At 36.1% G+C, this 12,665-nt stretch overlaps 1 protein-coding gene and 1 pseudogene across 2 annotated transcripts; one reads left to right on the forward strand and one right to left on the reverse strand.

Moving 5' to 3' along the window:
* The first annotated feature begins 828 nt into the window (after positions 1 to 828).
* Positions 829 to 8,274, forward strand: LOC104108692 (transcription factor PIF3-like; annotated as a pseudogene).
* Positions 8,275 to 9,277: 1,003 nt separating this feature from the next.
* Positions 9,278 to 12,306, reverse strand: LOC104108693 (uncharacterized). Of its 2 annotated transcripts, XM_009617792.4 has the most exons (3): positions 11,984 to 12,183; positions 11,232 to 11,295; positions 9,278 to 10,943 (listed from the first exon to the last, which is right to left on the reverse strand). In XM_009617792.4, the coding sequence occupies exon 3, from the start codon at positions 10,905 to 10,907 to the stop codon at positions 9,624 to 9,626; it is 1,284 nt and encodes a 427-aa protein (XP_009616087.1). In that variant the 5' UTR covers positions 10,908 to 10,943; positions 11,232 to 11,295; positions 11,984 to 12,183; the 3' UTR covers positions 9,278 to 9,623. The 2 variants fall into 2 exon arrangements, with proteins under 2 accessions (XP_009616087.1, XP_033515185.1); XM_033659294.2 differs by lacking the exon at positions 11,232 to 11,295 and having other exon boundaries at positions 11,984 to 12,306.
* Between the last annotated feature and the right edge of the window lie 359 nt (positions 12,307 to 12,665).

Here is a 12,665-nt window from a genome sequence, read left to right on the forward strand (position 1 = left end):
ATTGTTGAAACCAGAATAATATGAACAAAGGTAGGAAAAATAGTATGTTGTTCTTTTAAGTATGTTACAATGTGTCCAATGAATTACTCCATTCTCTTTATATATACAGGGAGATGAAACCTTTAAGACATTATTTTATAAAAAATTATGTAGACCGTTGGCTCCATTTTTGACTTAATCCCGTAATTTCCGGCATAATGATTGGCCAATGGCAAGAATCACGGAAACTTGTCGTGTGAGTTGGCAAAGCTTTTCTTCGAGGTCATTAGAAGCGGGGTCGGTCGTGCCTTCGATAAACTGGAGGAAAAATCTGATGGTCTTGTTGAACTTCGAACTTCGATATCGAGTGGTCTATCGTTCCAGATGCTCGATCGAGCATCGAGCTCGGTTCTACTCGTATACACAATTATAATTCTTTTCCAATAAGAAACCTATTTAATTTTTACCAATTTCGTACAAAATATATCCCTTAAAGATCTCCTAACCTTAGATAAAGGAAGTATAAGAAAAAATATATTTCTTTCCTTAAGAAGACTCCAATTATTATTTTACTTCCTCGTAAACTTGGTCTCTAAACTAATATTCTCTATTATTTGGGTCATTTATCACGATATAAAATGATATATCGTGCAAATTCGTTTCTATTTCCGATAGGATTAACTGTTACCCCTTTACAAGACCAACCTAGCAGGACAATGTCCTTCACCAGATCCTTCGATCAACCTAATATATCTGTCAGTTAATCATTAAAATCAAAATTAACCAACTTCCAACAATGCTAGAGTTTATATATTTACACACTGTCAATTCATAAAAAATATAATGCTAAATTGGATAATAAACTGTAGTTAAGGGTTTCTTTCTCTTTTTTAAGTATGGTTACGTTACATGCTAGAGGAGTGGGATGAAAGACACTGCTTTGAGAGCGAAAGCTCCATTCAGCTGTGAGTGTCTTCTTCCCTCCGCCTCCTCCAAATTCCTAAATAAGCCTCTTGCCGTCATCTACCACGCCCCTATAATCCTCTTTCTTTCAACTTTCTCTTGCTTGTGCTCATTACTCTCTCTCTATATATATATTTTTGAGAAGTACAGTTGCTTTTCTTGGAGCTCAAAAACTCAACTTGGTGGTTGTGAAGGCTTGTACCTTTTTTAGAAAGCTATGTACCCCATGTGGAATACTATCAAATCTTGATGGTTGAATATTGGGATTTGCTTGCAGAAAGTTTACATTTTTAAGGAGGTGTAGCTACTGAAGTGAATTTGAAGCTTTTGAACTGAAGTTGAGGGTTGATTTTGGTGTAAATGAAGAAGTGAGTTTTAGTTGCTTTTTTTTAATACTTTGTTGGGGTTGTTGATTAATTTAGAAAATCTTGTTGGGATTTATCCTCTAATCATTGAAACTTAATTTAAAAATATTGAACTTTTAAACTTTTAAAAATAAACTTGATTAGGTTGCTTTTATTATTTCTAAAAAGTATCTTAGTTGACACCATTAAACAAATATGTTTTGACTGATTATGCATTAATATATACTTACTGCAGTTATGGGTCTTATACTATTTTACTGATTAAGACATTAGTTTATTAGACAATTTTGGTTTTCAGTTTTCAGAGTTATGCTTGACAATGGCTCTCTGAACTTCTGATATTTGTTGAAAATAAATGCAGGATAACTGTGGAGGTTTCCCAGTAATTCTTGAATGCCCAAACTTTGAGCAATTGTGAGTAACAGTTGTTGCACTTCTTCATCATGCCTCTCTCTGAGTTCTTGAGAATGGCTAGAGGGAAGCTTGAATCTGGCCAGGAGAAAAGGTCATCGACAACTGATCTGTCCTCTTGGTAAGTTCAAGTACCATTTTTTTTTTTTTTTTTGTGAGTCTCTTTGTTAGAAGTGGCATAGCCAGGAATTCGTCAAGGGTGTTTATACTTTAAAAAAGTCAATATTTTTTTTTTTTGTTCCATGATGCTGTACCAAAATGTTTAGATCAAACTATGCAATATTTAGCTAAAGTATAAAAAAATTAATAGAACTTTAATTTTATAAATCAAAATTAAGATAACAAAAAGACAACATTAGAAATTCTACTAATAAAAGTAAACATAAAACCAAAGGAAAGAGAGAGTCGAGAGGATTTGTAGATTGTAGAGAGCTTTTGTTGAATTATTTTTTGTAGAGCTGACTTTTAAATTATAAAATTTATTAAGAAATAACTTTTAGTTAAAAATATTACTTTTAAGATAAGTTGTTTTTTTTACACAAGTTTTAAATTTTAAGAGTTATTTTATTAGAAATATTTTAGATTAAAAAAGAATCAAATATACCACACATGATGGTTTCCATTTATTTTTGGCAAATAACATGGGCATAACTTTGAATCCCTGAACAACACGTCACTTTGAACATTCTGAACTGTTGGACTGCCTCACTCAACTGTGTTAAGGGTGTTCAAATAAAATATATAACCATATAAAGTACTCCCTCCGTTTCAATTTAGATGATGTAGTTTGACTCGACACGTAGTTTAAGAGAAAAGAGGGAGACTTTTGAAACTTATGGTCTTAAAAGCTTAAGGGGTAAAAGCTTTGTGGGGTCATGATATTTATGTGATTATAAAAACTTCTCATTAAGGATAAAATGGGTAAAATGAAAAGTTTAAAGTTGAATTATTTCCAATTATAGAAATATATCATTCTTTTTGGAACGGACTAAAAAGGAAAGTACCTCATCTAATTTGAAACAGAGAGAGTAGTATTTAACTTATATACACAATATAATTTTTCCGCGAAGGGTGTGAGCTTGACCACCCTTGGCATAGGGTGGCTACACCACTCTTTGTGAGTAATCATCTAGTTTAGGATTGAGACGTACTGTAGTAGTTGTTGTTGTAAGTCTTTTGGTGAGTACAAGTTTTATGATGCATTTCTTTTAATGGCCTTTTGTGATTGGAACTAGCTTATTGATTGTTAGCTGGTTGATTGTTAGTATACTTAAAAAAATTTTTTGGTGTTTATGCAGTCTTGAGGATGAATTGGTAGAGCTAGTATGGGAAAATGGTCAAATTGTGATGCAAAGTCAGTCCAGCAGAGCTAAGAAGAGCCCCACTTTTAATAATCTTCCATCAAGCTCCCTGAGAGTTAAAGACAAGTTCACAGGGAATTCCTCAACCACAAAGATCGGAAAATTTTGTTTAATGGACTCTATGTTGGATAATATGCCATTATTTGTGCCCAATGATGAAATGGATTTGACTGAAGAGGATGAAGTGGTGCCTTGGTTGAGTTATTCTGCAGATGATAGCCCGCAACAAAATTATCACTCTCCACTGTTACCTGAAATATCCGGTCTGACGGTCAATGAACCATCTGGTAGGAGAGGATTTGCATCAATGGATAAGAGAGGTATTTCTAATCAGATGAGTGGGGATTCACATAGTGTTCCCATTCATAACATTGCGAACTTAGAACAAGGAAATGCATCAAAGCTCTCTCCTTCTGGATATAACCTGTTATGTTCAGGGGCACCTAAGAAATCTTCTGCACCAATTCTGCCCCTAGGATCACGAGTCTCAGATATTATTAGCAGTAATACTAGCTGCAATATGCCAGTTTCCGCTTTTGGATATTCAAATTCAAGTCAAGCTTCAGCTGGTGTTATCAAAAGCATGAAGATGCAAAAGCAAAACATACCTGGAAATAGCTCCAGTTTGTTGAACTTCGCGCATTTCTCAAGACCTATTACTGGGGGTTCAGCTGTTTCAGGCTCGTCTACCATAGGGGCAAGGGGAAATATAGAGAGAGAGAATGTGGGAAGTAGCAGAAATCGTGTTAGTGAGGTACCATTTGAATCATACTTCAGTTCAGAAAAGGAAAATGACGTCCATTCTCCACCTTATATGGCATCTTCCAAAGTCGAGTCAAAAGGATCTGTCTGCCTTCACGAGAGGTCATGTCCCATTCAACAGTCTGATAATTTATGCGGAGATGGTCCAAGTAATAATGACATGTCTCGTGATCAATTTACTGGTGCAAATGCAATCAAGGAATTTCCTGATGGTGAGAGAAATGTTGAACCTGTAGTTGTGTGTTCATCTGTATGCTCTGGCAGTAGCACAGAGAGAGCATCAAGTGATCATCCTCGTAGTTTGAAGAGGAAAAATCGTGACAATGAGGAGTCTTAATTCCAAAGTGAAGTAAGTTGATTTCTGAAAGCCATTATTTTCAGAACCTTTTTGTTGTCTGTTGCTTCTTTGTCAACATGACAAGAAAATAATATTTTTCTGATCATTCATGACAAGGAAACAATCTTTTGTTCAGGATGTTGAAGAAGAATCTGTTGGTATCAAAACCGCTGATCCTGCTCGAGGAGGTGCAGGTTCAAAGAGAAGCCGAGCTGCAGAAGTGCATAATCTATCTGAGCGGGTGAAATAACAATCTTAGAAATGATTACAACATAATCTAGTGCTACTTGCATCTTCCAATTCTAGATATTTTTGTTGTTGAGATAATTCAGATAATGCAGTCTAATTCATCTTCATTGCAAACAGAGGCGAAGGGATAGGATTAATGAGAAGATGCGTGCATTACAGGATCTCATACCAAACTGCAATAAGGTGAGTTATCTCTCTGATAAGTTGAGTGATCGGTAACAAGATTTCTCTGAACTGCCTATATGCATACTTTCTTTTCTGTAGTGTCTCTTTTTCAGTTGTATGTTTTAATGGTTTCCACCCTCGATTGCTAGGTGGATAAAGCCTCAATGCTCGATGATGCTATTGAATACTTGAAGACACTTCAAGTTCAAGTACAGGTTAGATGAAGTTTCTCTTGTGTTTATGCATTATTTTTTTCCTTTATCTAGTCTCTTGGATTTATCTGTCTTTCCATTTACTTACTTCTTCATCAATGCTAGTGTGAGGGGGATGGTTTGGGGATTTTCTGCATTGAAAAGAAAATGCATCAATTTCTCTAGTACTATGTACATAGTCATAAATTTCAGCAACACACAGTTTTTGTTTTGGAAGAAATACAATATGGCAAAAGCTGTCTTCATGTTCAAATTCACCTTTTAAGACTTGCAATAGTGAATAAGCAGTATGATGTGTGACGATTATCGAGCTAATACAGTTCAACTCCCTTAACCTTATAGCTTGTGGTTTGGTTTGCCTTATTTGCATTCATTTTTATTTTGCCGACCCCAACTTGTTCGGGACAGAGGCATAGTACTAGTAGTAGTTGTTGTCGTTTTGTAATCTGCAAGTCTTGCAAGTAACCCTGCTTCACCTTGATGCTACTTTGGTTACACCTTTATAAATAGTAAACATGAGTGAATTTCTTTTTCTGTCTGTTATGTCGTGACTATAGTTGATTGCTGTCATGTTCTGATTTATTTCAGATAATGTCTATGGGAGCTGGGTTGTATGCGCCACCAATGATGTTTCCTGCAGGAATGCAACACATGTCTGCCGCCTATATGCCACAATTTTCTCCGATGGGTTTAGGGACGGGAATGGGTTTTGGGATGGGTACACTTGAGATGAATGGTGGATCCCCTGGCTGCTCTATTTATCCAATACCCACTATGCAAGGCGCACATCTTTGCTCCCCACCAGTTTCTGGCTCCGCTACTTTTCCAGGAGTTGCTGGATCTAACCTTCACTCTTTTAGGCATCCTGGTCAAGGACTTCCAGTGTCGGTACCACCTGCACCTTTGGTTCCTTTGGCAGAGCAACCATCAAAAATCCAGCGGTGGGTTTAAATGTCACAAGTGCAGGAGTTCATACAGACATATGGAGTACTTCAACTTTGGACCCCCAAAACCAAGGACGCACTAAGAACTCACATATAATGAATAATGCTTAACCGAGCTGCTAAATCAATCAAACTTCAAATCAGGTGTGTGTTTTCGTCAAGAACTCATTGTGTTCGATCTTTTATAGTCAATTAGAAAGTTCAATCTACATTGTATGCTGCTATAGTTTATGTATTGAGCTGGGAAACAGATCCCTTGTAAGCTTATTCAATAAGACAGTTTCCAAAAAAGATTCAGATCAGTATGTGTCGATTTGCATGTTTTTAACTACCATGCGATAAAACTCATCATGTGGTTTAGCGAAGCACACCTTAAGAACAATAAGAAACTAACTAAATAGTGTTGGTGTGTGAAACAGAAATTAAAACCCTTTAGATTTTCGGAGAAAAAACAGAGAAGAACTCTAGTGATGTAAAATTGTTTCCTTGAACATAAAAGTGAGTGACCACAAACTACAGTCTCCTCTAATGTAGGCATGATTTTGAATCTATGGACATGGACACATACGACTATCTAGATTGAGGTTTGTGTTTATAGACCGCTAGTGGATGTGTAGGATCCACTATCATTGGCGTAATGTTGAGCATAATTTTCTTGTACTTCTTTGTGTTCGAGTGAAAGTAAACTAACCGATGTTAGAATTAACTGAGGCAATATGTAATGCAACTTAAAGCTGTATTTTCTTTCGTATGTTTTTGCATGAGAAAGCTTGTTATCTAACATGAAAAAGAGAAGTATAAGGTGGACAATTATGCGTTGACTTGTATGGAGGTAAATAGACTGGTTTGAAGTTATTCGGAGCAAAATGTGGAAAGTTCTTTTTGATAATCATTGTGTAAAATGAACTAATAATTGCTAAAATGTAAAGGGGACCTTAAATGTTGCAGAACTTTTCTATGCACATCAGTCCTAGGCTTTACAACTTCTGATTTGAAAAAGAAATCAACTAGTCTGCTAATAACTTCATGACCTTGTTACCTTTGAAAAATATGATTGATTTTGATAGCTGAGATTATCATCTTCTTGTCTTTTTGTTGTCCTTCCCCCCTCTCACAAATCAATGATATGGAAGCTTGAAAGAGAGAGAAGTGATGTACCAAAAAAAAATGCTATCATTGAGAAGTATCTCTGGGAGGAAAGTTTCCTTTAGTTTTGCACTATCAAACTCTAGATTGGCTAGCGATCTATGGTAAATTACCAAGCAATTTGATTCTTTTCTTTTTGAATCTTTGCAAACAAGAGAAGCTGAACTTTGTATTATGGCTACTCTTCATGTAATTCCAGCTGGAAAACCTCTAAGTACTGGATGTGAAATCCTTTTCAGTTCTTCAAACAGAATACCTCTTAAAAACTTGGATTGAAGTTCAAGTTATTTAAGCTGCTATAACATTTTTGTTACTTGATAAGGGACCATTAATTTTCATATAGCTTTCTTCTGAGGTGTTAGCTTGTTGAATCTTCCCAGTTAAGGAAAGTAGTTTGGAATGTAGTTGATGAACCTAGGCCAACGGCTGGAGAGTATCAGATTGACTGCAGTTTCCATTTGAGTTGATAAATTTTGAATTTCATCTGGTGTTCAATATGAGAATTTCTTTTCCTTGAGAATGTGGCATCATTTCCTTCCCCAGTGAAAGGCCAGTTTTCTAGGACCGTCTGAAGCTCCTTGTTTATCATCGGTCTACAGTAAATTCACCCTAGACATTATATTTGCTTGCAGTCATCCAGACCAAATGTTTGTAGCCTTGTGTATCTTTGCTTTTAATTCGTGGAAGACTAAATTTTTCCTCGTACACTTAAAGTTACATCAATTCTGGACGAGCTTAAAGGTTTTCCGTCCCTTAAATGTCAGGTACAAGCAACAAATGAGGGTCTTGGAAAATCAGCTTTGTTGCAGAAGAATGACCAGCTCTGTGGTTTTAATAACAGTGCAGCTAATAACTTGACCAACCAAACAGATGTGCTTTGAAATAAACGTGGTGGTTTTGTATGAGTAATGACCAGTCTCATTCCTGGTGATCTACCGACTCCAATGTGGTGAAAAATAACTTCATTAATGATGCTAAGACGTAAAAATGACGTTATATGTGCATGTATAACCAGGAGAATGACAGCAAGTGCTTCACTTAGCAATCCTATTGTTTATACAGGTTCCAATTAGTACCCGCAACTTAATGTTGATCGCAGATTCACTTTCATATTGCGGAAAAAGAAGGAAGCCCGTTTTTACTTCCAACCAAAGCGAATTTCTGACAATTCTTAATAGAAGGTAGTATTAAGAGTTCCATAAAAGCTAATTTCTGTAACCACAGTGGGGATGTAGCTCCACAGTACACTTAGCAATCCTATTGTTTATCCTTCAAATGTATATCCGAGATAGCGTGAGAGCTCCTGGCCTTTCAAGTGTATTAGACATATATAAACTAGTTTTTTTTAATGTAATAAAAGCTCGAGCAGGTTCCAATAAACTTCTGCTTACTTGTTTTGCTTTCATTTACTAATGTTTCAGTCTATCAGCTGATAAGTTATCCTTTTTACTGTTGTTTTTCCACTAAAGAGTTTTATGAAACCTTCTCCCATTTTTAGGGAAGTGCCTTTTGCTGCCTTATGGTTTACAAAGATGAAGAAAGCTTTTATAAAAAAGCAAGCTGATTAGTTTTGCCTATCTTTTACATTTCTTGTATTCTTCACTGTAAATATGATAATCTGAAAGTACTGGATATTGAATATGAGGTACAAGGTTTACTGGTCATAGTCACTAATATTTGGAGGAAAGTTTAGAGAAGCAATACTGTTTATGTGTCTTCATTGCCGAGACAACTGAACTTGTATTAAGGTGGAGACACGTGTCATCACTCCCTCTTCTATTTTCATATGATAGATCCTCTTTGCCTATGTTTTGTTTTCAAGAAAGTGCTCCCCAAAAAAAACAAAAACTCTCTCTAGAATGGATAACTTAATGGAGTGAAAAGCAATCGTTTTTCTTAATGCTTAATGAGGAAAGGGGAGACGTTAATCTAGCACCATCGTTGGGTTTAGAGATAAATCCAGAATTTAAGTAAATGGGTACAGAGTATCACCATATCCACTGAAATTTGTCAATAGATATTATTTGAAAGAATTGTTTAACTATATATGTAGAGTTTAAGTTACACTTTTTGGCTGCACTCACTATCCTCATGCTATACAGCAGATGGTTAGACTTACTGTGTGGCCTGTGATTATGGGGTGGCACACATTTTCTCATTCAACTATTACAGTACATACAGGTGGACTTTTAGCATCGTTTGGTTAAGATGGAAGGGATTGAGCATAAAGAAAAAAAAATAAGGTTTCATACTTTCACTTGAATTGCTTTTCTTTTTTCACTCACTTTCCTTTACTCATACATCAAACCAATATGTTGTATTTATCGGATCCAAAACAACATCAAAACATCAAGATGCCCACAAAACCATAAAACAATAATAATGACAAATAATAACAAAACTAATATTCATTAATGTGACAGTTCTTTATGTACATCACCAACCAATTAATTGAATAAGTTCTTCCACAATCACACAAATCGAATGCAGAGATCAAATATGAAGAAATCAAGAAAACCACCCTTTCTAGTTTGCAGGACTAATAAAAGCACAACTATGGTATACCTAGGATAATAACTAAAACTTGCAGCAAACAAAAGGGTAAAATGGAAATATAGCAGGACCCCTGATGACAAAAACAAGAATGAAAAATCACACAACAAATAAAGTTACTCACAAATTATTATCACTGTACTGTTTTTTCTTAGTTTCACTGCTGCTGATGTGTTTTATTTGGCTGTGACTTCATTTTTTGTTTCAGATTTGGAGCTTGGAGACTTCCCTATGATTGCTTTCTTAGCCTTCACAAGAGACTGCTTCATCTTGGAAATAAGGTTGTTTGATTGCTTTGTTTTGGCTGGAATTTCTTCTTTAAAAGCTTCTTCCAAAGTTTTCCTTTCTTCACCATCCTTAGCCGCATCTATTTTTACCTCTTGTTCCAACTTTGGTTCAACTTCTCCGGCAGTTTCTTCTTCTACTTTTGTTTCTGTCTCAGGCTTCTGAGGCTCTTCAACTGATTTTTCAGTAACAGTAGCAGTGGCCTCATCCACTTTCTTCTCAACTTCAGTAGCTTCAGTGACTTCTGTGGTAACATTATTCTCTTCCTCGTTGTTTCCATTCTCAGCAATTAGTTCAGTGCCTCTGGAAGCAATCTTAACTTCTGGGGCTTTTTCAGTAAGTTCTGATGTTTCAACTTCCTTCGCTTCAGTTACAACACTTTTCTTCTCATCTTCTTGATTAGCTTTCACATCTTTTATATCATTCTCTTCAACCTTTTCCACCTCCTCCTTCAGTGGTGCTTCAGTCTCTTCCTCTTTTGGTATTACAGCCTCTGTATCTTCAGACTTAGTCTCAGCAGGTTCTTGCTCAATCTTCTCGGTAACTTCTGGTTGTTCAGCCAGTTTGTCCTGTACATTAGCAACTGGTTCTAAAATTGTTTCCTTATTTTGGTCTGCTTCTGAAACTTCTTCTTCTTTTGCCACGGCTTTCACTGGTTCATTGGCCTGTAATTCTTCTACTTGTTCCTTCTTGTCCTCATCAGCCTCAACTGATTCTATCGTTGGCTTGTCCTGCAGCTCTTTCTCAGATTCTTTCTGTGGAATTTCAACCTTTTCAGATTCTAATTCACCTTTGACAACATCACCTGCTTCTTCTGGAACACTCTCAGCTTCCGGTTCAGGGGCGGACTCTTTGTTTAGTACTACAACATGCTTGTTAACTTCTTCAGTAGCAGTGGTTGCTGCTGGTTGTTGTTCGGCTTTAGGCGTCTCGGCATCATCGGTTTTCTTTACCTCTTCTGTTGTAGGCTTCTCATCCTCATCAGCTTTCTTTTTTATTTCTTCGATAACAGTTTGTGCTGGTTCTTCTGCTTTCGGTTTCTCTTCCTCATCACTCTTCTTTATCTCTTCATTGGCAGGAGATTCACTCTCTGTATGTATCTTTTCTACTGATTCAGACACCACTGGAATTGGACAGTCCTCTTTAGGTTTCACTTCATTATTCTTTTCCTCCATTGTCTTTACCTCTTCATGCACTTCCTTCTCAACTTGCTGTAGTAAGCATGATAGCAAGAATTAAAGTAGAACAGAAGTACCAACCAAGAAAAGTAGCAATCTTTTAAAAATTTGAATCAACAGACTACAAGAGAAAAAGAAGGTAAAAAGATGAGAAAGTTCAAGCACACAAGGCTTTCACTTTAAAAGTAGGGCAGCTTGTTCTTTTGTGCGTTAGTAGTGTGGAACAAGATTTGATCACACATAAAGCTATCGGAAAAGGAAAAGAGCAGTTTAAAGGGATAGGCTATTTCCTAGTAAGTCATAATTAAGATTGTCACTCACAGAAAGCACAGTAGGAAAAGATACTCCATCCTCTTATTTGAACTCCCATTTTATCAGTGTGCTCCTACGTCAAAAAAGAGAAAGCAAATCAAATCTACACCTCAACTATTCTAACTGGTACCTATTTTCTTTCGCCGGCACAAGTATCGAGTAACTAACTATACCCACCAAAATTTAGACAGATGGAGAAAAATTACCTAGCTTCGTCTATGTTTGCTAGGATGTAAACCCTGCTCTTCCCATAATTTTCACTCACTTCATTGCCGCTAGGCCAAATCCTTGGTGCCATCTCATCAAAACTATTTAGACATCATTTTTATTTAATTCTGTTACGATACAGATGGCAGTTTCATTATTTTCATTGAGGAATTCAATTTTCTGCTTTAGGATGGATTAAATTCACTTGCTAGGTATGCTTGGTATAAGTTTCTATCCTTACCAAGTAAGATTTCTCATTTTTCTTTGACACATCAGCTTCTGTTAATTAATATGTCACTGGTGAAAAAGTAAAAACAGTCCCCTCTCTGTTCCTTTCTTTCACTTCCTATGACTACCTTTTATGATGTCTACAGTTTGATTCTCTCTAATACAACCAAACACATAACAAACACAGAGGGCTAAAAAGGAAAAAGGGAATAACATCAGAAGTGTCACAAAGCTTTAATCAATGTATTTATCAAATAACATGACAGAGCAGAAAGAATATATTCATATGGAAAATTTAATAAAAGGAAGAGAGATTCACTGAATACCTCAGGATGATCTGATGACACAGTCTCAGTAGCCATGGATGAAGATGATTGATGAAGTAAGAGCTCAAAGGAAGAAGCAAGAAATGATACTTGTAAGTTGAGCTAAATAAACAGATTCAGAGAATTAAAGAAAAAGGAATGATATGGTTGGCAACAACTCAAAAAGGGTCTCAAAACAAGCTGGAGAAAGTAGAACAAAAATCAACCTTACAGCAACTCCATCTCACCTTTTCATACATACAGAAAATAAGAAAACAGGGTGGACTCATGTCCACTTGATGGATGATCTGTCAGCATTTGGTGGAATTACTAACTAATCCATCAAGATTCAATTTTTAAATAATACTTCTATATATGGCAAGAGATTTTAACACTTGGAAAGGCCATTAGGCCAATTAAATTTGAATATGAAAAAGAAGTTAGGGACTGTCAATGCCACTGGGACAAAAATGATTGATGGGGACCATTCCAGAGGTTTATAACGGCGTAATATCATTTTTGCAAACTGTTGTCTACTTTGTCTGGTTGTGGATAGTTTCCCTACTGAAACTTAAAGCATATATTTTCTGGGCCTAAGGTCGTTTTCAGTGCCATGCCATCTTCCATTAAAGAAGAAAAACAATTGCATTGGCGGTGACCATGTCTAGTTGCATTGGGTTCCCATATTTTATCTTTTTATTAT

This window comes from Nicotiana tomentosiformis, chromosome 11 (genome assembly GCF_000390325.3).
Source record: "Nicotiana tomentosiformis chromosome 11, ASM39032v3, whole genome shotgun sequence".
NCBI lineage: Eukaryota > Viridiplantae > Streptophyta > Magnoliopsida > Solanales > Solanaceae > Nicotiana > Nicotiana tomentosiformis.